This window comes from Haematobia irritans, chromosome 5 (assembly GCF_050003625.1).
Source record: "Haematobia irritans isolate KBUSLIRL chromosome 5, ASM5000362v1, whole genome shotgun sequence".
NCBI lineage: Eukaryota > Metazoa > Arthropoda > Insecta > Diptera > Muscidae > Haematobia > Haematobia irritans.
Window position 1 is genome coordinate 136,299,897 of NC_134401.1, and position 25,367 is coordinate 136,325,263.

Below are 25,367 nucleotides of genomic sequence, written 5' to 3' on the forward strand. Positions count from 1 at the left end.
TAGAAAAAAATTTTTGACACAGAAATAAAATTTTGAGAAAATTTTCTACAAAAATAGAATTATGAGAAAATTTTCTATAGAAATAAAATTTTGAGACAATTTTCTATAGAAATAAAATTTTCAGAAAATTTTCTATAGAAATAAAATTTTCAGAAAATTTTCTATAGAAATAAAATTTTCAGAAAATTTTCTATAGAAATAAAATTTTCAGAAAATTTTCTATAGAAATAAAATTTTGAGACATTTTTCTATAAAAATAAAATTTTCAGAAATTTTCGATAGAAATAAAATTTTCTATAGAAATAAAATTTTGAGACAATTTTCTATAGAAATAAAATTTTCAGAAAATTTTCTATAGAAATAAAATTTTCAGAAAAAAATTCTACAGAAATAAAATTTTGAGACAATTTTCTATAGAAATAAAATTTTGAGACAATTTTCTATAGAAATAAAATTTTCAGAATATTTTCTGTACAAATAAAATTTTCAGAAATAAAATTTTCTATTGAAATAAAATTTTCTATTGAAATAAAACATTCAGAAAAATTTCTACAGAAATAAAATTTTCAGAAAATTTTCTATTGGAATAAAATTTGTAGAAATTTTTCTATAGAAATAAAATTTTCAATTGAAATAAAATTTTCAGAAAAACTTCTATAGAAATAAAAAAATTTCAGAAAATTTTTATAAAAAATCTATGGAAATAAAATTATAAGAAAATCTTCTATAGAAATAAAATTTTCAGAAAATTTTCTATAGAAATAAAGTTTTGATAAAATCTTCTATAGAAATACAATTTTGAAAAGATTTTCTACAAAAATAGAATTTAGTGAAAATTTTCTATAGAAAAAAATTTTTGACACAGAAATAAAATTTTGAGAAAATTTTCTACAAAAATAGAATTATGAGAAAATTTTCTATAGAAATAAAATTTTGAGAAAATTTTCTATAGAAATAAAATTTTGAGACAATTATCTATAGAAATAAGATTTTGTGACAATTTTCTATAGAAATAAAATTTTCTGAATATTTTCTGTAGAAATAAATCTTTCAGAAAAAATTCTACAGAAATAAAATTTTCTATGGAAGTAAAATTTTCTCTTGAAATAAAACATTCAGAAAAATTTCTACAGAAATAAAATTTGTAGAAATTTTTCTATAGAAATAAAATTTTCTAAGGAAATAAAATTTTCTATTGAAATAAAATTTTCAGAAAAATTTCTATAGAAATAAAATTTTGTATAGAAACAAAAAATTTTCAGAAAATTTTCTATAAAAAATCTTTGGAAATAAAATTATAAGAAAATCTTCTATAGAAATAAAATTTTCAGAAAATTTTCTATAGAAATAAAATTTTCAGAAAATTTTCTATAGAAAAAAAATTTTGCAAAAAAATAAATAGAAATAAAATTTAAGATTGAATAATAGATTTACGATAGTTTAAACTATAATAAAATAAATTGAATTAAATCATACAAAAGTTAAATTAGATTAAATAAAATTAAATTATAAATTATATCAATCTGGACTAACTGACTTAATAAATTACTTAACTAAATTATATTTTTGTATTGTTTATTTTTATTTTCTTTACAGAAGCCACAGTGAACTCACGTAGCAAAACCGAAAATGCCCGTGAAAAACTAAGAGGTAAGTTATTCATTAAACCCTTTACCTTTTAAACAAGTAACTCAAAAGAATTGCTTCCCAAAGTCTCAGTGCTATTAAAACAAATCCTTTCGTTTGGGAAACCCCTATTTACCCCGAGCATAATGAATTGCATTTCAGAAAAATATTTCAAAATTTCCACGTAAAAACCCATAAAAATCTCAATAGAATTTAGAAGTCCGTAAGAAACACTTGTTACCATCCTAGTTTTTTTTTTGTACCTAAGGTGATAATCCACTTGTCTTATGTTTTGGTAATAAAACCATTTTTAAAATCCCATTGTAATTTCGTGTCCAATACAAACGTATTAGCTCAAGTGGTGCACTTTTCTCTTTTCCTAAATTTCTTACCTGTTAGTAATTGACTAATTTCAGGGAAATACCCTCAGCGCCAGTGCACAAATGCTATTCGAGACAGGTAGTATTTGAAGGTGACTGTCAAGGAATTGCGAACATTACCATTTGCCACTAATTACCATGACGTTCATGTTCATGTGCTATTTTTTGTGGCATGTGGTGATGATGCCTGTTGGTATTGTAAAATATTATGACACCTTTTTTTTCCTTAAATTTTAAACATAGCAATTTTGTACAAAACAAAATGTTGTTGTAAAATTTGAAAATCAAATCTACTCTAACAAATAACTTTATTTCGGAATAAGTCTATCAGTCAAACGAGCAGTTTAGAAATAAGCCACCCTGTACGGGCAGTGCCTAGGATTAAAACCATGACCAACTCATACCCCATGAATACAACTAGTTTTCAGATATTTAAAAATCAAATCAACCGATATTGTATATTATATCAGACCAATATGTATTATGTGTGAAATCAAGTTGAATTCAAACAATTTTCAAAGGTTTGTGATTATGTAAAATATTATCCATTTTACATATAGCTATCAGCATAAATTGTTCATTACAACCGAAATTGACTATCCATACCCCCTCGCCCCACTCAAATTCCATTTGTGTTCCCATGTCAAATCAATTCATTTTGACATTTTTATGGCTTTATGCTATTGACATAACCAACTAAGAACTTTTGATTGATAGGCTATTGATAGGCTGAGAAGCTTTTTACGATTGACTTGTTTGATTTGAATTCTAATGTTACTCTTTTTCTTTGTTTAGCAACATTTTTTTTCTTTTGTTCGCTGGCATTGAAACGTCAACATGTTCTGTGCTAATTTCAAATTCAATCAACAGCAGGAGAGAGAGAGAGAAAAAAAGTCGTGTTAAAGCCCCCTCAACTAAAATAAGCTATTTTTATAAGCTATTCAAGATTTAGAGAATAGTGGCAAGGGGACGTCATGAAAAAATCCACTTAAGCTTAGTGCCAAAAATTTAATTTTTTTTCTAAACATTTTTTTTTTTGTTTTTGAAAAATGACGAAAATCATAGATGAAGCAAAAAATAACAACCAAAACCAAATAAAATAAAAAAATTGTTGGCAAATATTTGCTACTAAATATAAAATGACGTTTGAAATCTTCTGGCACCAGCACCAACAACGTCAGCCATCTAACCCGCCAGAGTAGACCAGAACTCGAGCATGGTAAAGAACAAAAAATACCAGAATCGACTGAGAAACGACAACAATCGCTGATTGTTCATTTTTTATGGCTGTTCCTTTATTTAGAGTTTGATAAAGCCAAGAGGAATTTTTTCTATTTATTCCATTTTTTATTTTGCATTCTTTTTTTGTTGTTTTTGCTTCATAGCTGATAGCAAATAAATATCACAAAATAGTTAAAATGCTAATATCACAATGTTTTGTGTATTCAGTTCCATGGGGCAGATATACACCAACCACTTAAGGGGTAAAGAAGGGAACTCGTACGCTATCTTTATTGCTAAAAATTTTATATTGATAAGATTCCAAAAATGTTTAAAAAAATGAGTCTTAAAGACCATACGAAAAATATCAACTCATGACAAAAACATTTCCAGTTAGTTTTTCTAAAAAAATATTAGAATATTTTAATTCAACAGTTTATTTCTATAGAAAATTTTGTCAAATTTTTCTTTTTATAAAAAAATTAATCAACATTTTATTTCTATAAAAAAATTTCTCAACATTTTATTTCTATAGAATTTTTTTTTTCAAAAATTTAATTGCTGTAGAATTTTTTTTTCAAAATTTTATTGCTATAGAAAATGACGTTAAAATTTTATTTCTATAGAAATTTTTGTCAAAATTTTATTACTATTGCGATTTTTTAAAACTTCTATTTATCTACAGAAAACTTAACTAAAATTTTATTTCCATAAAAATTTTTTGCAAATTTTATTTCTATGGAAAATTTTTCAAAATTTTATTTCTATAGAAAATTTTCTCACAATTTTATTTCTATAGAAAACTTTACAAAATTTTATTCTATTGAAAATTTTCTGAAAATTTTATTTCTATAGAAAATTTTCTGAAATTTTATTATTATAGAAAATGTAATCAAAATTTTATTTTCATAGAAAATTTTATCAAAATTTTATTTTCATAGAAAATTTTATTTCTATACAAAATTGTGTCAACATTTTATTTCTATTAAAAAATTGTCCAAATTTTATTTCTATTGAAAATTTTGTCCAAATTTTATTTCTATTGGAAATTTTGTCAAAAATGTATCTGCTAAAAACCTAATAAAACTTTATTTCTATAGAAAATTTTTGTCAAAATTTCTATAGAAAATTTTTGTCAAAATTTCTATACAATATTTTTGCAAATTTTATTTCTACAGAAAATTGTGTAAAAATTTTATTTCTATAGACATTTTTGTAAAAATTTTATTTCTATAGAAAATTTTCTCAACATTTTATTTCTATAGAAAATTTTGTCAAAATTTTATTTCTATAGAAAATTTTGTCAAAATTTTATTTCTATAGAAAATTTTGTCAAAATTTTATTTCTATAGAAAATTTTGTCAAAATTTTAATTTTATAGAAAATTTTGTAAAAATTTTATTTCTATAGAAAATTTTGTCAACATTTTATTTCTATAGAAAATTTTGTCAAAATTATATTTCTATAGAAAATTTTGTCAAAATTTTATTTCTATAGAAAATTTTGTCAAAAATTTATTCCTATAGAAAATTTTGTCAAAATTTTATTTTGATAGAAAATTTTGTAAAAATTTTATTTTGATAGGAAATTTTGTAAAAATTTTATTTCTATAGAAAATTTTGTCAAAGGTTTATTTCTATAGAAAATTTTGTAAAAATTGTATTTCTATAGAAAATTTTGTCAAAATTTTATTTCTATAGAAAATTTTGTAAAAATTGTATTTCTATAGAAAATTTTGTCAAAATTTTATTTCTATAGAAAATTTTGTAAAAAATTTATTTTTATAGAAAATTTTGTAAAAATTTGATTTCTATAGAAAATTTTGTCAAAATTTTTTTTCTATAGAAAAACTTGTCAACATTTTATTTCTGAAATTTTCTCAAAATTTTATTTCTACAGAAAATTTTGTCAAAATGTTGAATTTTGTCAAAATGTAGAAAATTCATGGAAAATTTTATTTCATAGAAAATTCTCGTAAAATTTTATTTCTATAAAAAATTTTGTCAATTTTTTTTTCTACAGAAAATTTTGTCAAAATTTTATTTCTATAGAAGATTTTGTAAAAATTTTATTTTTATAGAAAATTTTGTCAAAATTTTATTTCTACAGAAAATTTTGTCAAAATTTTATTTCTATAGAAAATTTTGTCAAAATTTTATTTCTATAGAAAATTTTGTCAAAATTTTATTTCTATAGAAAATTTTATTTCTATAGACAATTTTGTAAAAATTTTATTTTTATAGAAAATTTTGTCAAAATTTTATTTCTATAGAAAATTTTGTCAAAATTTTATTTCTATAGAAAATTTTATTTCTATAGAAAATTTTATTTCTATAGAAAATTTTGTCAAAATTTTATTTCTATAGAAATGTTTGTCAAAATGTTATTTCTATAGAAAATGTTGTCAACATTTTATTTCTATAGAAAATTTTGTCAAAATTTTATTTCTATAGAAAATTTTGTCAAAATTTTATTTCTATAGAAAACTTTGTCAAAATTTTATTTCTATAGAAAATTTTGTCAAAATTTTAATTTTATAGAAAATTTTGTCAAAATTTTATTTCTATAGAAAATTTTGTCAAAATTTTATTTCTATAGAAAATTTTGTCAAAATTTTATTTCTATAGAAAAATTTGTCAAACTTCTATTTCTATAGAAAATTTTGTCAACATTTTATTTCTATAGAAAATTTTGTCAAAATTTTAATTTTATAGAAAATTTTGTCAAAATTTTATTTCTATAGAAAATTTTGTCAAAATTTTATTTCTATAGAAAAATTTGTCAAAATTTTATTTCTATAGAAAAGGTTGTCAAAATTTGTTTCTATAGAAAATTTTGTCAAAATTTTAATTTTATAGAAAATTTTTTAAAAATTTTATTTCTATAGAAAACTTTGTCAAAATTTTATTTCGATAGACAATTTTGTCAAACTTCTATTTCTATAGAAAATGTTGTCAAATTTCTATTTCTATAGCAAATTTTCTCCAAATGTTTATTTCTATGCAAAATATTGTCAACAGTTTATTTCTATAGAAAAATTTGTCAAAAATTATTTTAATATGAAATTTTCCCAAAATTTTATTTCTATATAAAATTTTCCCAAAATTTTATTTCTATATAATTATTTCTCTGGAAATTTTTGTCAAAATTATTTCTATCGATTTTTTTATTTCTATTGTTTTATTCTATTTTATTTCTATAGAAAATGTTGTCTAAATTTTATTTCTATAAAAAAAGTTTATTTTCTTTGTTGACTTGTGCCTGATATTAAAACAAAAATTCTTGTCTTATCAACAAATCAAAGTTTAGTTTTTATCTCGTTTTACACCATTTCTGCAATTAAGTAATAAAGTTAGATTCAAATCACACCATTATGTGATAACAGCAAAGAAATTATATCAAGCAAGAGCCATAATTCACTTTGTGATATCTTCCTATAATTTAAAATCTAACTTTCATTTTCTACAACAGTTGTATAGTTACTTTACCTACCTATAACCCTTCCATTTGTCGTATTGGCTATTTATATAGCCAATAAAATAATACAGTAATAAGAAATAAAATTCAAAAGGTGTGAAATAATGTATGTGGCAAACGTAGACACTATGGATGAGAACCAATGCAGACTTAATGTCACCAGAATTTTAAATTTCAACATCGATTCGAAAAAAAAAATTAAATGGTAAAAGTTTCTGGGGGACATTTGTCATATTTTTGCTGTATTAATTATTACTTTTCTAATTTAATTATAGGACTTGTGGGTAGAGAAGGTCATTTTGGTATATTATTTTAAAACTTTGGACAAGGCTGATGGGAGACATGAAGAATTTGACGGCTAAAACAGACTTGGAATTCTCAGTTAGAATAAACGAAATTGTAAATTATTAATAAATTTCTTTCTTTTGTCACTTAATTGAACACTCGTTTCATACCTAGGTAAAATTATATTAAATTAAAGTATACCAAATCGCTCTCAAACATAAAAATAAAATTTAAGGCTATATTTTGTTAAAAAAAAATTCGAACATTTACACTTTTATAATCATAAATATTTAATTTATTTTGGTTGAGGTTATTTTTATTTTCAATTCTATTTTGACAAACATTTTTTTTTTGATTATTAACTCGATTTATTTTATGTTGTAACGTGTATATAAAGAATAGATATGATTACAGTCGTTTTTTTTTTTGAGAGTGCTGTTCTCTCCTAATTTGATGTCATGTAAGTGATGTTTTAGCCATTTTAAGCTCTTCTAATCTCTCGATCTGTAGTAAGTGATGTTTCCTAGGAATCAATAGCTCTCTTATCCTCTTGTTCTTAAGGGAGTGAGCAGGGCTGCCAAATTTGCCGATTTATCGGCATTTTGACGATTTTTTACTCAAAAAATAGCAAATGCCGACTTTCCGATTTTTGCCCCAAAAATGACGATATTAGCTCAGTTCAACAATTTGGACTACAAGCAGTTCGTTTACACATTTAGAGCCACCAAAAGAGAGAATACATTTGACAATAGTCAGATAGAGAAATTGCAAAATTTTGCCAGAGATTTCATACATGTGGGAGCTATACCTTACTTTACATCTACAGTATTAGTTTCACGGTTGCCACTAGTGCCAAAAATAATCCACCAAAATTTGAAGAAAATTTTATCAAAAATCGACCAAATTACAAAAATATCTTGAAGTTGTTGATCAAATTTTTGTGGTTATTATATATAAAAATTTTGTTTTATTAGAAAGAAATGTTTTTTATGGAATTTATAGAAATTTTTGTTAAAATTTTATTCCTATAGAAAATTTCGGCAAAATTTTATTTCTATAGAAAATTTCGCCAAAATTTTATTTCTATAGAAAATTTTGTCTAAATTTTTTTTCTGTAGAAAATTTTGTCAAAATTTTATTTCTATAGAAAATTTTGTCAAAAATTTATTTCTACAGAACAAGTTGTCAAAATTTTATTTCTATAGAAAATTTCGGCAAAATTTTATTTCTATAGAAATTTTTTTCAAAATTTTATTTCTATAGAAAATTTTGTCAAAACCTTATTTTTATAGAAAATTTTGTCAAAATGATATTTCTATAGAAAATTTTGTCAAAATTATATTTCTATAGAAAATTTTGTCAAAATTTTATTTCTATCGAAAATTTTGTCAAAATTGTATTACTATAAAAAATTTTGTCAACATTTTATTTCTATAGAGAATTTTGTCAAATTTTTATTTCTATAGATAGATTTTTGCACATTTTTATTTCTATAGAATATTCTTGCAAAAATTTATTTCTATAGAACATTTTTGGCAATTTTTTTCTATAGTAAATTCTTGCAAAAATTTATTTCTATGAACATTTTTGCAAAATTGTATTTCTAAGAAAATTTTTAAAAATTTTATTTTAATAAATTGTTTGCAAACTGTCAAATTTTGGAAAATCGGGCAACACATATGTAACATAAATATTAAAGATCTTTATTTTTAAATAAAAAACTTACTAAAGTAAAACTATATATTAAAAAAAATGTTTTTTATATTATTTTTTGAATTGCATAGCATTAAATAAAAATGTTTTTTTTTTTAAATTTTATTTTTATACTGAATTCATTATGATTGTTTTGTTGAAATGAATAGTTGTGTTAATTTTCTGTTCTTTATATGAAATAAATATTTTTTCACCTCATTTCTTTAGGATTTTTTTTCAAAATTTCATTCAGGAAATTTTTTCAACATTTCATTTTTATCGGGAATTTTGTCAAAATTTCTTTTCTATAGAAAATTTTGTCAAAATGTCATTACTATAGGAAACTTTGTTTAAATCTCATTTCTTTAGGAAATTTTGTCTAAATTTCATTTCTATATGAAGTTTTATCAAAATGTCATTTCTATAGAAAATTTTGTCAAAATTTCATATCTCTGTAGAAAATTTTGTCAAAATTTCATTTCTGTAGGACATTTTCTCAAAATTTCACTTCTATAGGAAATTTTGTAGAAATTTTATTTCTATAGGAAAGTTTGTCAAAATTTCATTCCTATAGAAAATTTTGTCAACATTTTATTTCTATAGAAAATTTTGTCAAAATTTTATTTCTATAGAAAAATTTTATCAAAATTTTATTTCTATCAACAAATTTTGTCAAATTTCTATTTCTATCAAAAATTTTGTCTAAATTCTATTTCTATAGAAAAGTGTTGTCAAAATTTTAATTGAATTAAATCTAACCACATTAAATTAAGTAAAATTTTCATATAAAAAGTCAAACTAACTTTTTGTTCGTGTACAGATTAAACAAATATTTTGAGATATTTTAAATACATGTTCAAAGTACATCTACTCAACAAAATCATATCATATCAATTTTACGTTGTAATATTAACAAATTTATTGATAATGGTATAGTGGAGAGATGGTAAGTGGAAATATTGTTCATACATTCACTTATCAGATATTCACACCATACTTAGGGAGAGGGACTTGTTCATTGAAATCACCCCCAATTGTAAATGACGCGATATGATACCTGGGGTTTAATAATTGATTCACTTGATATAGTCAAACAATACAAGCGTGTCAATAATACCTCCGCTGTGGTCACCCCTCTGTAACTATTGTAATGAGCAATTTTGGAAAACAACTGTCGATTGATTACAACATCGTCATAGACATCCGTCATTGACATCATCGCAGTAGCAATACTACGATAATCATGATCATTAGTTAGTGTTAGTGAGCTCTGGCGTCATTGTGGCCAATAACTTCTCAAATACAATAGTTTCACAGACATGCCTACTGTTAGTGTAAATGCATTCGATCACAAACTGAAAAAATGTGTGTTTGGAGAGACCTATTCACGGGCTAGCCATTGCTTCAGCAAACTTAACAGATAGTTATTGGGGTACTGGGTATGTTTGATGAAATCATTTGAAATTACATATGATCTTGGCATCGGCAATTTGTAAAGCAGAAATTAATTAAAAGAAATTTCTCTCTGTTAAAAGAGAGACTACGTTTTATGCAAATACAGTTTCAGGGGAGAAAATACAATTTGATGAAAGAAAGAGAACTTAATATCACCAAACATATGCAAAAAATTATAACGGATGCTTAATTATTGAAACAAAAATAATTCTCTATATAAACTAGTTTTAGAATTTTCTAGAATTCCAACACTCTAAAATTAATTCAAAGCTCCATCAGAAAGGAAAACCGGAAATGCCATAACTTTGGTTTTACAATGAGAAGGGTGAGGGGGAAGTAACGAAAACAATGAACAATAGCCCGGTTGAAGCCACAGAATATATACTGAAATGATTATCTCACCAACACAATGATAACTTTTTGCATCTCAATTCTCAACTGTCATATTGAGAGATATCTCATGTTATTCTTACATCATTATTATGTTGTGTTAAGCTTCTCATTATCTCCTACTATGCGTTTATGTTATTTCTCATGTTAACATATGTTATGATGAAATATCTAAATGTTATTATCATTGTTCTCTTCTCTCACTGAAATGATTGTCTCACAAACTCAATGCTAACTTTGGGCATTTCAATACTCAACTCTTACATTGAGAGATATATCATTTTATTTACATGTTATTCTCACTTCAATGACTGTTAGCTGTCGTTTAGATTTAGGTAACATGGCTATTGTACTCACCAAACATAGTTTCTCTTGTGATAAATTGATTGTGAAAAAACATTTCTGTGCTTGCTTTGTATATCTTTTTAATACGAATTCCCACACTCTAACAATGGTTCTAAATTTTCATCATCAAAACTTCGTCACATCACACACAGGAAGTACCATCACTATGGTTTTAAACTGGAAAGCGTAAAGGGAAAGTAAAGAAGACAATGCATGATGGTCCGGTTGGAGCCACAGAATCTTGACGATACGTCTCAGCAACTTTGTATTTTGAAATGTTCAACAAATCAAAGAACAACGGCACGAAAAGGAAACAGAACAAACAAAAAATTTATGGTCACGACGAGAAGAGAGAACAAAAAGATCACTTAACGAATACCTCAAACACCGACTAAATGACGACATAGCATCCCCAAATGGAAAAAATCGTATGGACAGACAATTGTATGATAACAAAAACAGGAGATATTGTATGGCCATTTAAGATAATCAAGGGGATAGAGAGGTAATGGGCGAACAAAAAACGGACATATTTATATACATCAGTTGATGCCATGCCATTCAATGGCAATATCAGGAAGGCAACAACAGATCGTGGTACAGATCACAACCACCAGCCGTGATTGTTTCATTCACTGCATGTGTAAATACATACATTCTTCACCCACTACTCCTCGTCCAGTACTACCATCACTTCCATTATGCCATCCATTTCCATAACAACATTGGTAATTCATTGATTACCAAGCGTGTTTTTTGTTCGATCGATCTCCTTGTCGTCATCGTTCCCTATTGGTGCCCTGGGCGCGCCCCGTCCCATATAGATTTCTGTTTTGTTTATATTGTTAGCGATCTCTCAGCTTTTGCGATGAAGATCATGAATCAATCCAAAACCAGTTTTCCTGATTCATGCTTGTGTCTGATCACAGATCCGCGAATCATGGTGCAGAAATAATCAGTCAGTAGCTTTGGAGTACCGCTTCCAATGTATGGTGACAACCATCATGTATTGATCTTTAACAGTGGGCTCATTATCGTCACAACGATCATAAATATCTTAAAAAATGGTTAAAAATTAAATTAAATTGCTTAAATTTAAATAAAATTAAAAATTAAAAATTAAAATTAAAATTAAAATTGAAATTAAAATTAAAATTAAAATTAAAAAGTTATGACTGTTTCATGTTTATTCAACATACATTATTTCACGATAGCATTTTCTGTTTTGATTAGCAGCCATTTGGCCACTTGTGCAGAATGTTAAGTTGAAAAGCCGGTAAATAAGTTTTTAACAGCATCACAAATAGCCATAAAATTATAATAATATCGATAACATTGATCGTTTCTGGGGGGAGAGACAGCATCAAAAAAAGGCTATATCAATTGAAACCAGAGACAAGAGATAACAACAACAACGAAAAAGTGGTTCGATGACATTACACATGATACAACAATTCCCGATTCCATAAGAGAAAAAAAATCGAAACGGAATATAAACGAACAAAAAAAAATCAACGAATAATAATAACACACACATATATACACCATATATTTATCTACATAGTATAACAATTGGCGTCAAGTATTTTTTTTCTCCCGACAGCTCGTCTTCATGATCGTCGATAGTCTTCATCGTCATCATCATTATCATCATCTGCTTCGTGATCATATGATAATATTGTTCGGTTTTTTATTTTGTTTTTGTTTTCGTTTTTTTTTTTTTTGCTCAAACTACAACAATCACCAGAGATACTTCAGATACCGCAAAATACTCGTCCGCATCATAATCATCATCTTCGAGGGTACAATCATCGAACACCGCCGTTATCGTCTCAAAGCGTCATCCCCCCTTAAGTCTATCATTGAGTTTCTATAATAATTAAAGTGTGCACAGTGGTAAAGAGATAGATGATACGGGGTCTTATTTTGACATTTAATGAAAAATTTAATTTTTGGAGAAATAAATTTTGTCAAAATTTTCTATATAAAATTTTCTGAAAATTTTATTTCTGTATTAAATTTTCAAAAAATTTTATATCTATAGATAATTTTTTCAAAATTTTATTTCTATAGAAAATATTATAAAAATTTTACTTCTATAGAAAATGTTGTCAAAATTTGATTTCAGTAGAAAATTTTGTCAAAATTTTATTTCTATAGAAAATTTCCTAAAAATTTTATTTCTATAGAAAATTTTATAAAAATGTTATTTCTATAGAAAGTTTTGTCAAAATTTTATTACTTAGAAAAATTTCCCAACATTTTTTCCAAATTTTATTTCTATAAAAAATTTTAAAAAACTTTAATTCTATAGAAAATTTTTCAAAATTTTATTTCTATTGAAATCTAATTTTGCCAAAATTTGATTTCAATAGAAAATTTTGTCAAAATTTTATTTCTATATAAAATTTTCTGACAATTTTATTTCTATAGTAAATTTTCTAAAAATTTTATATCTATAGATAATTTTTTCAAAATTTTATTTCTATAGAAAATATTGTAAAAATTTTACTTCTATGGAAAATGTTGTCAAAATTTGATTTCAAAGAAAATTTTAACAAAATTTTATTTCTATAGAAAGTTTTGTTAAAATTTATTTATATAGAAAATTTTATATCTATAGAAAATTTCCTAAAAATTTTATTTCTATAGAAAATTTTATGAAAATGTTATTTCCATAGAAAGTTTTGTAAAAATGTTATTTCTTAGAAAGTTTTGTCATAATTTTATTACTTAGAAAATTTCTGAAAATTTTGTCCAAATTTTATTTCTATAAAAAAACTTTTAAAAAACTTTAATTCTATAGAAAATTTCGTCGAAATTTTATTTCAATAGAAAATTTTGTCAAAATTTTATTTCTATATAAAATTTTCTGAAAATTTTATTTCTATATAAAATTTTCTGAAAATTTTATTTCTATAGAAAATTTTGTAAAAATTTTATTTCTTTAAAAAAATTTTAAAAAACTTTAATTCTATAGAAAATTTTGTGAAAATTTTATTTCTATAGAAAATTTTATTTCTCTAGAAAATTTTCTGAAAATTTTATTTCTACAAAACATTTTGTCAATATTTTATATCTATAGAAAATTTTGTTAACATTTTATTGTCAAAATTTTATTACTTAGAAAAATTTCTGAAAATTTTGTCCAAATTTTATTTCTATAAAAAATTTAAAAAAAAACTTTAATGCTATAGAAAATTTTGTCAAAATTTTATTTCTTTTTGTTTCTTGGTGTTTTATTCGATCTTTTTCTTTTTAATAAAAGTCAATAGTTTTTCAAGCTTAAGATCATCGTTTCCTTTATTTTTTATTTTTAATCCATTATTCCTGATATTTCGCAATTTTCATTGAATTGCTTCTTCAGAGGGGTTATTTGATATATGAGACAATGATCACAAAACAATTATTATTCTAATGGAGCATCACTGCTCTCGTCTACTTTATAGATAAAGTAGACGAGAGCAGTGATGCTCCATTAGAGTAATAATTGTTTTGTGCATCACTGCTCTCGTCTACTTTATAGATAAAGTAGACGAGAGCAGTGATGCTCCATTAGAATAATAATTGTTTTGTGATCATTGTCTCATATATCAAATAACCCCTCTGAAGAAGCAATTCAATGAAAATTGCGAAATATCAGGAGTAATGGATTAAAAATAAAAAATAAAGGAAACGAAGATCTTAAGCTTGAAAAACTATTGACTTTTATTAAAATTTTATTTCTATAGAAAATGTGGTCGAAATTTGATTTCAATAGAAAATTTTGTCAAAATTTTATTTCTATATAAAATTTTCTTAAAATTTTATTTCTATATAAAATTTTCTGAAAAATTTTGTCAATATTTTATTTCTATAGGAAATTTTGTTAAAATGTTATTTCTATAGAAAGTTTCTGAAAATTTAATTATACAAAAAATTTTGTCAAAATTTTATTTCTAGAATTTTATAAAAATGTTATTTTAATAGAAAGTTTTGTAAAAATGTTATTTTTTAGAAAGTTTTGTTAAAATTTTATTACTTAGAAAAATTTCTGAAAATTTTGTCCAAATTTTATTTCTATAAAAAATTTTAATTCCATAGAAAATTTTGTCAAAATTTTATTTCTATGGAAAATGTTGTCAAAATTTGATTTCAACAGAAAATTTTCTTAAAATTTTATTTCTATATAAAATTTTCTGAAAATTGTATTTCTATGTAAAATTTTCTGAAAATTTTATTTCTATAGAAATTTTTCTAAAAATGTTATTTCTACAAAAAAATTTCTGAAAATTTTATTTCTACAACAAATTTTGTCAATATTTTATTTCTATAGGAAATTTTGTTAAAATTTTATTTCTATAGAAAGTTTCTGAAAATTTAATTATACAAAAAATTTTGTCAAAATTTTATTTCTAGAATTTTATAAAAATGTTATTTCTATAGAAAGTTTTGTCAAAATTTTATTACTTAGAAAAATTTCTGAAAATTTTTTCCAAATTTTATTTCTATAAAAAATTTTAAAAAACTTTAATTCTATAGAAAATTTTGTCAAAATTTTATTTCTATAGAAAATGTTGTCAAAATTTGATTTCAATAGAAAATTTTGTCAAAATGTTATTTCTATATAAAATTTTCTGAAAATTTTATTTCTATATAAAGTTTTCTGAAAATTTTATTTCTATAGAAAATTTTCTAAATATTTTATTTCTATAGAAAGTTTTGTCAAAATTTTATTACTATAGAAACATTTCTGAAAATTTAATCCTACAAAAAATTTTGTCAAAATTTTATTTCTACAAAAATTTTTGTCAATATTTTATTTCTATAGAAAATTTTGTCAATATTTTATTTCTATAGAATATTTTTTCAAAATTTTGTTTTTATAGAAAATTATTATTTTGTCAAAATTTTATTTCTATAGAAAATTTTCTGAAAATTTTATTTCTGTAGAAAATTTTCTGAACATTTTATTTCTATAGATTTTTTTTTTCAAAATTTTACTTCTATAGAAAATTTTGTCAACATTTTATTTCTATAGAAAATGTCAAAATTTTATTTTCTAAAGCCACTGTCTGTTAGCGATGATCAACAACGCCACAAGCAATCAAGACAAAAGAGCACTTGCTTTATAAAAATAAACTCGTAATATCTCAACAACAACAACAACATCATCGAAAGACAACAACAACAAAAATAACAAGTCTACTATTATTGTTTTGAATTGAGGGAATCTCGCCTTTCTGGCGACTTTTTCATCATCTATGAAAAAGAAATGAAAAAAACAAAAACAAAACACAAACGAATTGAACAGAAAAAAATGTATATATAAATCAGTTTCTTTAACACATTCGCTTGCTTCCAATAAATGTACAAACAAACGGACAAACAAACATATGGGTGTATTGATACGAAATGTATATGGAGGAGATACATACGTGTGTCTATCTACTCTGTATAGATTATAAGAGGAGAGCAACAAGCAAACACCCCGAACACTTTATACGAACTTATAAACATTCAAACGACAATCAGAACAACAGCAACAACAACGACAACAATAGCAACATATCAGTGTGTTTTTGTTTTTTATGATCTTTAGCAAAAGATCGCGCTCAGACTTACGTCGCCACCAATACCAACAATCAATATTGTGTCGAAGAATACCGAATGATCGGCAGACCCCATGATTGTCATACGTAATGAAATGAAATGTGAACAAAAAAAAAACACACAAGCCCGCTTAAATTGTATGGGACCCATTGCAGTTGATGGAGCATGTGTGTGTGTGCAAGAGTGTGTGCTTTCTGTATGCATGAGAATGATTAAGTTTGTTGGTGTATGAGCTATATAATAGTGGACAAGCAACCAATTGTGTAGTTAAGTCAATCGATAGATCGATCGACCGATTGATCATTCACTCCATCTGGGCCGATGTTTCGTTCTTATAATCACACACACACATGTTTTTGTTTTTATAGCACCAGTTTATTTAAGTTGATAGTCCGTCGCCTTGTCTGTATTTCTTGTTTTTTTTGTCCGTCTATCTGTCTCTACTTGGGTATATTTCGACTAAACATCCATTGATATTTTATTGACGCCGTTCATTGTTCTGGTTGTGCTCTTATGACCCTCCTCTCTCTCTCTCTATCGCTCTATCTTAGTATTCATGTAGAATGATTACCTTTAGCTCTTAGCACCATGTGTGTTTATCAGGGAATACTCATATATTTTAAAGAGATTTTCTATTAGGGTTTCCCTTTCATATGTCATCAGGTAAATGGCCAAATTTTCCAATTGCCTTTGTTGTGATCATAAATTTTTATCTATTTCAGGGTTATAGTTTAGTGTGAGTGTATGTGTGAGTGCAATGTGTCGCTCTATGTGTTCTTATAATGTGGCTAAGGTGTTCCTTTTTCTAATTTGAAAAAAAAAATCCTAAGGTCAAGATAGTCATTAAAAATATCTTCTGCGCCACATAATGCAGCCATGGATATAGGATTTAGTCAAGGTTAATGTATGGATTTTCTTTACAAACCAAACCATACTCCATAATGGTAACGATTGTGAGGCTTTCAATTGTGATTTCTTTAAAATACGAAAAATTTACAAACTTTTTGAGTATATACCCAGAGAAGGAATATGGTCTCCAAAAACATGTTTCGAGAGCTAAATCTTACGTTTGGGGCGGGAAACATGTAATATATTTGTCGCAACCATGTTATTTTCTTTGAAATCATGTTACTGATAGCGGCATGCATGTGCAGTGAAACCTCTCAAGCTTGGATACTCTGAAACTCGGACACCTCTCAAATGTGGACAGTTGTCTGGGACCACAGCATTCACTTAAGCAGCATCTAATACCGACCCCGCCCGTTCAAGAAGTTTTATAGGTTACTTACTCAAAAGTTATTGCTTTCGAGAAAAGATCAGGAAAAGTTTCCCCAATATTACTGAGATGAGGAGGATTGGGAGCCACCGTGACGCAATGGTTAACATGCCCGCCTTGCATATACAAGGTCGTGGGTTCGAGTCTTGCTTCGACCGAACACAAAACAGTTTTTCAGCGGTGGATTATCCCACCTCAGTAATGCTGGTGACATTTCTAAGTGTTTCAAAGCTTCTCTAAGTGGTTGCACTGCAATGTGGAACACCATTCGGACTCGGCTATAAAAAGGAGGTCCCTTATCATTGATCTTAACTTGGAATCGGGCAGCACTCAGTGATAAGAGAGAAGTTTACCACTGTGGTATCACAATGGACTGAATAGTCTGAGTATACCTGATACATCAGGCCGCCACCTGACTTACTGAGATGAGTAGGGGATAGCAGTCGGGTCTGACCTATCGAGATATACAAACTTAACCTTCATTTAATTTGCTACAGACCACCTACTCAAAATTCTCTGATCTACCGATTTCATAACCTCTGAACGCATGTCTTAGATCAGTCATAGGAAAGTCAACTGGGAGAGCTTCAGGGAATTTTTCAATTGGCTTTTCAGTAAACTACCACATTACCCCTTAACCGGCCGCTAAATTGCCTTTTGTCAAATTTCACAGGTCAAATACATTTTCCCAGCAGAAGTAGTTGGACTCGCAGACAGAGAGAGAGAGAGAATCACCTTAACGAGCCGATTAATTGCGCCTGGTCTGAAACACAATTTCCCCGCAGAAGCATCTGGACTTACAGACAGAGAAAGATTTTTCCGATTAACACCAGTTTCGACCCAACACCAAATGGTTTTTCAGTGGGGGATTATCTCCTCTCAGTAATGCTGCTGACATTTCGGAGTGTTTCAAACCTTCTCCTAATGGTTTAACGGCAACACGAAACGCCGTTCGGACTCGGCTATAGAAAGGAAGTCCCTTGTCATTGAGCTAAACATGTAATCAGACAGCACTCAGAAATAAGAGAGAAGTTCACCACTATGGTATCACAATGGACTGAATAGTGAGCCGGAAATAACAGGCTGCCACTATACCAGGCCTAACCTATGCTCAGGTTTGGTAGGATTTAGAGCACTGTCAAAGATCTCTCGATCCTCAAAAGAAACGACGACAGAATTTCAGTCACGTTTGGCAAAATAATAGTGACTGATTCAGGATTTAGAGCACTGTCAAAGATCTCTCGATCCTCAAAAGAAACGACGACAGAATTTCAGTCGCGTTTGGCAAAATAATGGTGACTGATTCAAAGAAGCGAGCGAAGTTTTGCATTGGACAATGTACTAAGAACTTTCTCAAATTTTCCTACCACGATTTTAAAGTTCTCATTAAAATATCTAAGGCCTCGAAAAAAAACTGAATGCCGACAGAAGTGCTGATGTTGAAACTCCCTCCTTTTGGCTGCAGTGCCATAATATTTATAATAATTTTGTGCCAACTTTTTATCACAGTGTGCAACTTCTTAATTAATGCCCTTTTCATTGCAAGAGTTTGTGTAAATTCTCCAGATCCTGTCATCCTATAAAATTACGGACGTGATCGGCGCCTTAACGCAAAAACGAACATATGCGTCGAATACTTGTCAGCACTTCTCGTATATCGCAACTCTTTGTGACACTTTTTGTGTCACTCTTTGGAAATTATCGACGCTAACACTGGATTGGACTAGTAAATAGAGGGAACCAAACGAATCACAAAAATGTATAGGCATTTATGGTGCCAGACAAATCCTTCTTTGTATGCCCAATACACAAATACCAATCTCATAAGGACAAGCGGACCCCCTATTGTCCTTTTATTCGCTGCTATATACTAAAAGATCTAAATAGTATCTTAGTTAGTCACAAAATTTCTCTATCTTTGACATTTATAAGTGAAAATTTTAAAATTTGCTTGCTTATTTATTTGTTTTTTTTTTTTCTATTATTTTTCTTCTTTTGTATATCTAAACAAATTTCGTTGAATTTTTAATGATCCAATTCTTCCGATCTAGAATTAGATCACAAAACAATTTCTACGGATTGCAAAACATTTGGTCGGTCCAACTAAAAATTTTGTGAAATTTTATTAGCTTGGCTGGTTAATTGCCAAACTGCTCTATTAAAACATTTTCATGCTTTTCAGTTTCTTTAGCTATTTAATTTTACAATGGAATTTGCACATCTCTTCTAATGTCTCTGTGAAATAGAAAATCGTATATGTTTGGTCTATAAATAATTGTGCTATAAAACTTAAAACAAATGACAACGTCCATCGCTGTCATACGTAATGCCAGCCATCCAAGCAGCAAGCATCGAATCGGCCATCTGAAAGATATCTTTCTACAGATAGATTTTTTTCGCATTTAATTTTCTAAATAAAACACCAACATTTGCCAAATAATTAAATAAAAATAGTATTGCCAATAAAATGAAATGGAAATAGAAATAGAAAAGATTGCAGGACTAAACCGAAATGTAAATGAACTAATTTCGTACTAGATGACACACAAAAATGTTCTCAAAGAATTTAAATGTCAATTTATGACGTATGAAGCCCAGATGCTGCAAAAAATACTACCCCTTGAGGATAATTCCCAGATATTAACATGGCGGAATACCGATTGAATTTGCGCTAAATAGCTCAGATGGGAGACATATTAAAAGATTGCCTGAATCATGCCCTGCATGAATTTTGGGGAATAGATTTCTGTCGAAGGAATGGATGCCTTCCATACAAGGTTACGTTGGAAAGATGAATCAATTTGTACTGCCTCTTGTTGCCTGACATACACCTAAGCCAACCTTCGGCTTGTTGTGCGCTCTAACTTCTTCTTTGCATTGTAGCCTTCTTTTATTGCAGGAACTCTGCGTCTCTAACGAATTTCCTAATTTGTTTCCAGTCCCTCATTCCCAGCTGATTAACTATTTGTCACAAAGGAAGTGTTCCAAGGTCAAAATACGCCCTACATGCCCCTTCCTCTACTGCTCCAAATCGGCACAGATATTCTCTCAATTCTGCACCTTCCTCTACTGCTCCAAATCGGCCCAGATATTCTCTCAATTCTAGGTTCCCGGTCATTATACTCACGATCCCCCTGACTAACGTCCTACACTCCTTTAATAGCTTTCCAGTCTTTTATTTATCTGGGTCAACCCATAGTACTTTCGTTCCACTTCCGACCGTTGCATTGGTCCACATCGGCAAACGTGCTCCGAGGAAGGCAAGGATGTTTCAGTCTGCCGGAAAACGGAATCTCAAATCGACTACTCCAGGTAAGGTAAAACTATCTGAGGACTCTACAATGCCGGTATATTGGGAAGATTCAACACAGGATTGCTGAGAAATGGCCGATTTCGGAATGGACTCTTTAAAATCACAGATATGCACCAGCCTCATGGCAACTGTAAAATATTGTTTTGTTACCCAGCTTCAATTCACACAACCGAATATGACAGTAAAAAAATCCATTCTGCATGATTCCACAATTGAATCGTTTTGGAATCATTTAGTTTTGGACTCTCCCCTGCATTGAGATTATATGCAAACTCCTGCTTTTCCTTCTCACGTTGGCATATCGTCATCGACTTTTTCTTTTGAAGAACAAGTTCAACGCCTCGCAGTTTCTCTCACTCCGTCATTATCTTGTGGACTACATGTCTGGGCGAGACACTCGCAATCGTGTTCTCAAATTCTCCCCGTCGTTCTCCCCAACGGAACCTTTGAAGAACGTCTGCATGATTTCTTTCCGATTTCCAAATGTTGTTGTGACCGGAGAGCATCTAACTTTACTTTCCAATGTCCTCTGCTTTCTCATAGTTTTTAACCTTCTAATGCCCAATCCCGCTTTTAGGCGGGCTTCGAAAAATCAGGAAGCTTTTAGTAAAACACACCTTAAGACAACAAAAATGGGTAAAATGAAAAGAAAACTTAGTAAAATCTGTTCAAGAGGCTTTGCAGCATATACTGAACTTTACCGCATAATTCTTTGTTGGTTCGTTTTCTTGCTTTTGTGTCGTTAACATTGATTATATAATCAGGTGGCAAAAAAATTGGGGCATTAGAGGGTTAAATTGGTTGACTTCGAAAACTTTTTGCCTAGTAATTGGCGTTAGGACCATTGGAGTCTCTCCTGGTATTTTTAGTCGCAATCCTAAACGGCACCCTTGAATTACTCTCACTAGGCATAGATATCTTCAGGATCTCAGTGTAGATCGCATTGCGGAGATTTCTTAATTTAATTTTCCATCGTCCTTGCCTTATTGCCAGAGGTTTCTTATTGAATGTTCTCTATCGTCATTATCGAGCCATGGTTTTAGCTTTGGAAACCTTGTCACCGCTGAATTGGCTGGAATCTCTCTCCTTGTATTCCTAGACTCAATACTAAACGGGACCCTTAAATTACTCTCACTACGAAAGTAGATATTTGTTATTGATTTCTTCAAGATCTCAGCGTATTCGCATTCCAGAGATTTTTTATTTAATTTTTATTTGTAAATTGGTTACTCCAACTTGACCATGTCTTGTTTCTCCATCGTTCTTGCCTTATCGCCCCAGGTCTCTTATTGAATGTCCTCTAGCTAACTTTGTCGATCCATGGTTTTAACTGTGGAAACCTTGTTATTGCTCAAATGGCTGGAATCATTGCTGTTATGTTTAAAGCGGATACTGGGAAACTAACGTCTGTTGGGAATATCTTCAATATCTTGGCGTAGATTGCATTCCTCAACTTCGTTATTTCTGAGCCATGAATCGTCTCATCTTAGGTTAGGTTAGATATAGTAGCAACCCGTTATATCAGACTCACATAGAACATTCAGTCCATTTTGAATGTCGCCTATCGCTTTTGTGGCTCATTGTCTTTTGGTTTGGAAAACGTTTTGCCGCTCCTTGCTGCCAATGTTAATTCGTATTACCATGATCCTGTACAGTACCCTGAAACGACCCTTACCGGGAAAGTATCATCTGTTATGAATATTATCAGGATCTCGAGTGCCACGCTGACACACATTCATCATCTCAAATGTCTACAACCGATCTTAGGTTAAGAATAGTGGCCCGTTATATATAGAGACTTAGATCGTTCTGTCCATTGTGATACCTCATGGTGAGCTTCATTCTGATCAATGTGTGCTGCCCGATTCAATTTAAAGTCTGGGACAAGGAGGAGTCCGAACAGCGTTTCACAAAACGTTGACACCACCTAGAGAGCATCGATACAATCATGAATGCCACCACCATTACTAAGAGAAGATAATCCACCACTGAAAAACATTGTCCTAACTTGGATTGAGCCCATGGCCCTATGTAAGCAAGGTAGCTTACACTATAAAATTCATCCGTGCTTACAGGTTGGCTGATAAGTCCCCGGTCTAACAAAGAAAACACATTTTTTTGTCAAAATTCGTTTTTATTATTCAACATAGTTCCCTTCAAGAGCGATACAACGATTATAACGACCTTCCAATTTTTTGATACCATTTTGGTAGTACTACTTCGGTTTTGCCTCAAAATAGGCCTCAGTTTCGGCGATCACCTCTTCATTGCAGCCAAATTTTTCCCCTGCGAGCATCCTTTTGAGGTCTGAGATCAAGAAAAAGTCTCTGGGGGCCAGATCTGGAGAATACGGTGGGTGGGGAATCAATTCGAAGCCCAATTCATGAATTTTTGCCATCGTTCTCAATAACTTGTGGCACGGTGCGTTGTCTTGGTGGAACAACACTTTTTTCTTCTTCATATGGGGCCGTTTTGCCGCGATTTCGACCTTCAAACGCTGCAATAACGCCATATAATAGTCACTGTGGATGGGGTTTCCCTTCTCAAGATAATCGATAAAAATTATTCCATGCGCATCCCAAAAAACAGAGGCCATTACTTTGCTGGCGGACTTTTGAGTCTTTCCACGCTTCGGAGACGGTTCACCGGTCGCTGTCCACTCAGCCGATTGTCGATTGGACTCAAGAGTGTAGTAATGGAGCCATGTTTCATCCATTGTCACATATCGATGGAAAAACTCGGGTGTATTACGAGTTAACAGCTGCAAACACCGCTCAGAATCATCAACACGTTGTTGTTTTTGGTCAAATGTGAGCTCGCGCGGAACCCATTTTGCACAGAGCTTCCGCATATCCAAATATTGATGAATGATATGACCAACACGTTCCTTTGATATCTTGAAGGCCTCCGCTATCTCGATCAACTTCATTTTACGGTCATTCAAAATCATTTTGTGGATTTTTTTGATGTTTTCGTCGGTAACCACCTCTTTCGGGCGTCAACTGCGTTCACCGTCCTCCGTGCTCATTTCACCACGCTTGAATTTTGCATACCAATCAATTATTATTGATTCCCCTGGGGCAGAGTCCGGAAACTCATTATCAAGCCAAGTTGTTGCTTCCACCGTATTTTACCCTTCAGAAAACAGTATTTTATCAAAACACGAAATTCCTTTTTTTCCATTTTTTTTTCACAATACCAAAAGTTGCTTCACAAAAGACGCTCTATCTCACAAACTAATTGACTTACAGACGTCAAATTTTGACACGAATCATTTGAAGGTTGGTACTAATAAAAATAATATGCATTTAATACTTGGTTAGGTTAGGTTATGTGGCAGCCCGATGTATCAGGCTCACTTAGACTATTCAGTCCATTGTGATACCACAGTGGTGAACTTCTCTCTTATCAGTGAGTGCTGCCGGATTCCATGTTAAGCTCAATGACAAGGGACCTCCTTTTTATAGCCGAGTCCGAACGGCGTTCCATATTCCAGTGAAACCACTTAGAGAAGCTTTGAAACCCTCAGAAATGTCACCAGCATTACTGAGGTGGGATAATCCACCGCTGAAAAACTTTTTGGTGTTCGGTCGTAGCAGGAATCGAACCCACGACCTTGTGTATGCAAGGCGGGCATGCTAACCATTGCACCACGGTGGCTAGCGACGCCATCTATGTGTCAGACCTGGGGACTTATCAGCCAACCTCTTATGAAAGCTGCTGAGCTACTTTCCCTTATGCTTGAATATGGGAGCCACCGTGGTACAATGGTTACCATGCCCGCCTAGCTTACCCAAGGTCGTGGTTTTGATTCCTGCTTCGACCAAACGCCAAAAAGTTTTTCAGCGGTGAATGCTCACCTCAGTAATGCTGTTGACATTTCCATATTGCAGTGGTTTCACTGCAATTTGAAAGGGAGGTCCCTTGTCATTGTCACCACTGTGGTATCACAAAGGACTAAAGAGTCTAAGTGAGCCTGAAATACGGGCTGCCACTATACCTAACCTAACTTAACCTATGCTTGCATATTACGAAACCTTTCATTACAAAAAAAAAAAACAATTCATTCTATTTAAGAAAAGTTACATAATATTTATGAATTTGTCTACGTTGAGCCATATTTTTATTAACAAATTCATTAATATACTACTAATCTACTAAACATAGGGTACTTAAAGCCCCAACACCACTTTTGCTGGCGCATTAAAAATAATCGTTTCTACAAAACAAGCAATTAGTGACCGAGTGGTAGTCGCCGTAATTTCAAATATTTTTACTAACGCCAAGTGAGCTAGCAAGCAAAAAAAAAACAACG

General features: G+C 29.3%; 1 protein-coding gene and 1 long non-coding RNA gene across 4 annotated transcripts in view; one reads left to right on the forward strand and one right to left on the reverse strand.

Moving 5' to 3' along the window:
- Window positions 1-25,367, reverse strand: part of LOC142241487 (uncharacterized) — a 206,783-nt gene that overhangs the window by 141,098 nt on the left and 40,318 nt on the right. The gene's annotated exons all lie outside the window — the stretch shown is intronic.
- shn (zinc finger protein schnurri) overlaps window positions 1-25,367 on the forward strand; it is a 239,578-nt gene that overhangs the window by 141,024 nt on the left and 73,187 nt on the right. For all 3 annotated transcript variants that reach the window (XM_075313247.1, XM_075313248.1, XM_075313249.1), the window contains exon 3: window positions 1,597-1,650. In XM_075313247.1, coding sequence (XP_075169362.1) covers window positions 1,597-1,650 — 54 coding nt within the window. The remainder of the gene's footprint in view (window positions 1-1,596; window positions 1,651-25,367) is intronic.